Below are 2,026 nucleotides of genomic sequence, written 5' to 3'. Positions count from 1 at the left end.
GAACCCAGGGCCTCAGGCATGCAAGGCAAGCGCTCTACCACTGAGCCACCTTCCCAGCCCTTGAGTCACACTTTTATATATCAGCCTTGTTTTTATATTTTTGATGTTTCCATCACTCAGGAAATTGGAATGTTCTCTACAGCATGGTGTTGGTTGGCAAAGTATTCTTTCATAGTATATTACTGAGTAAATCAAATTTAAAAGCCTTAGAAATCAAGATGGTTTGTTGCATTGGAACTGGTTTAAGAGAGTATCAGTGCATGCTGTTCCACTGCCTCCATTGCCCCCAGTTTAACCATGATGAATTTGGAGTAAATAATAGTCAAATCAAAGTGTTTGATCAAGCAAATATATAGGTTCATTAGAAATAACACACTAACGCCAGGAGCCGGTGGCTCACGCCTTTAATCCTAGCTACTTGAGGAGGCTGAGACCTGAGGATCACGGTTCAAAGCCAGTCCGGGCAGAAAAGTCCAGGATACTTATCTCCAATAAACCACTAGAAAACTGGAAGTAGTGCTGTGGCTCAAGCAGTAGAGCGCTCACCTTGAGCTGAAGAGCGCAGAGTTCAAGCCCCATGACCGACAAAACACATACACACACACACTAAGGAGAAAACTCTTGCCAAAGTTGTGTCTCAAAGTAGGAGTATTAGGAAAAAAAAATGCTTGGGTGATTTTTGGGCCTTGCCTTGGACATAATGAGAGATTTTGCAAGGCTGATTTCTTGTTTTTTGTTTTTTTTGGGGGGTCTGGTTGTGGGGCCTGAACTCTGGGCCTGGGCACTGTCCCTCAGCTCTTTAGCTCAAGGCTAACGCTCTACCACTTGAGCCACAGCACCACTTCTGGCTTTTTTCTTTTTGCTTATGTGGTGCTGAGGAATCGAACCCAGGGCCTCAGGCATGCAAGGCAAGCACTCTACTACTGGCCACTTTCCCAGCCCATGCAAGGCTGATTTCTGTTGGGGATAGATGTGAATGGACCACAGGAGGACAGCTTAAAACAAGTTTTAGTATAGAAGCTCTTTTGTTGGTTCAGACTTCTAAGTTATACTTTAGGGAATAAATAGCTGAGTTGTTTTTGTACACAAATTTTTAAAACTAGAGAGAGGGCTGAGTAGGTGGCTCAGTGGTAGAGGGCTTGCCTTGCATGCATGAGGCCCTGGGTTCTATTCCTCAGCACCACATAAGCAGAAAAAAAAAAGTTGGAAGTGGTGCTATGGCTCAAGTGGTAGAGCACTAGCCTTGAGCTGAAGAGCGCGCAGGCCCAGAGTTCAGACTCCACGACCGGACCAAAAAAAAATAAAAATAAAACAAAGACAATAAAAAAATAATTGTTTTTTGTTCTTAAAAGTAAAACCTGAATTTACATGAATCATTTGTCTTGTTTCAGCTTTGTCCGAAGTTTTTACATACAAACTCAACAAGTCATACTTGGCCCTTCAGTGCAGTTGCTGAGTTAATAGGTACGTAAATCAATGTTTTATGTACTATGTGTTGCTTGTAATTAACAGTTTAAAGACTTTATCGAAAAGTAATATATAAGTGTACTTTTAAAAAACACATGTATTCTAGTACATAAATCTTAGCTATTCAAATAGGTATCAAGTTACTTGCTGCTCAGTCTTCTTAAGTATTTCATGTTATTTAGGATTTCAGTTACCAAGTTCCTTGTTTATATAGAAAATATTTTCATTATGAAAGTGTAAAATGAGAATTAGCTTTTCAGTAGTATATGTGTGTAATATACAGAATGGGTTTGTTATTCTATTGTTATCAAGAATTTATGGTAATAAGTTCTTTGTGAGAATGATCAAGGTCTAGATGAATAATGTTAAATGAACATGAGAAATAAGGTGCAGTTGTGGGAAGAGTTGCATTGAGGTTGTGGGATTTTTTTTCTTGGGAAAATTCATGTGCAAGAATAATTTTTAAAGCTGGGCGCTGGTGGCTCACGCCTGTAATCCTAGCTACTCAGGAGGCTGAGATCTGAGGATCGCGGTTCAAAGCCAGCCCGGGCAGGAGAGA

General features: G+C 40.4%; 1 protein-coding gene across 1 annotated transcript in view; it reads left to right on the top strand.

The window, feature by feature from the left end:
* Window positions 1-2,026, top strand: part of Morc3 (MORC family CW-type zinc finger 3) — a 44,267-nt gene that overhangs the window by 11,722 nt on the left and 30,519 nt on the right. Inside the window, exon 2 of the mRNA XM_013027418.1 lies at window positions 1,392-1,464. Within this exon, the coding sequence (XP_012882872.1) occupies window positions 1,392-1,464 (73 nt within the window). The remainder of the gene's footprint in view (window positions 1-1,391; window positions 1,465-2,026) is intronic.

This window comes from Dipodomys ordii, unplaced genomic scaffold (genome assembly GCF_000151885.1).
Source record: "Dipodomys ordii isolate 6190 unplaced genomic scaffold, Dord_2.0 Scaffold104, whole genome shotgun sequence".
Lineage (NCBI taxonomy): Eukaryota > Metazoa > Chordata > Mammalia > Rodentia > Heteromyidae > Dipodomys > Dipodomys ordii.
Note: the sequence above shows the minus strand (reverse complement) of the source record. Positions and strands in the feature narration are given on the sequence as shown.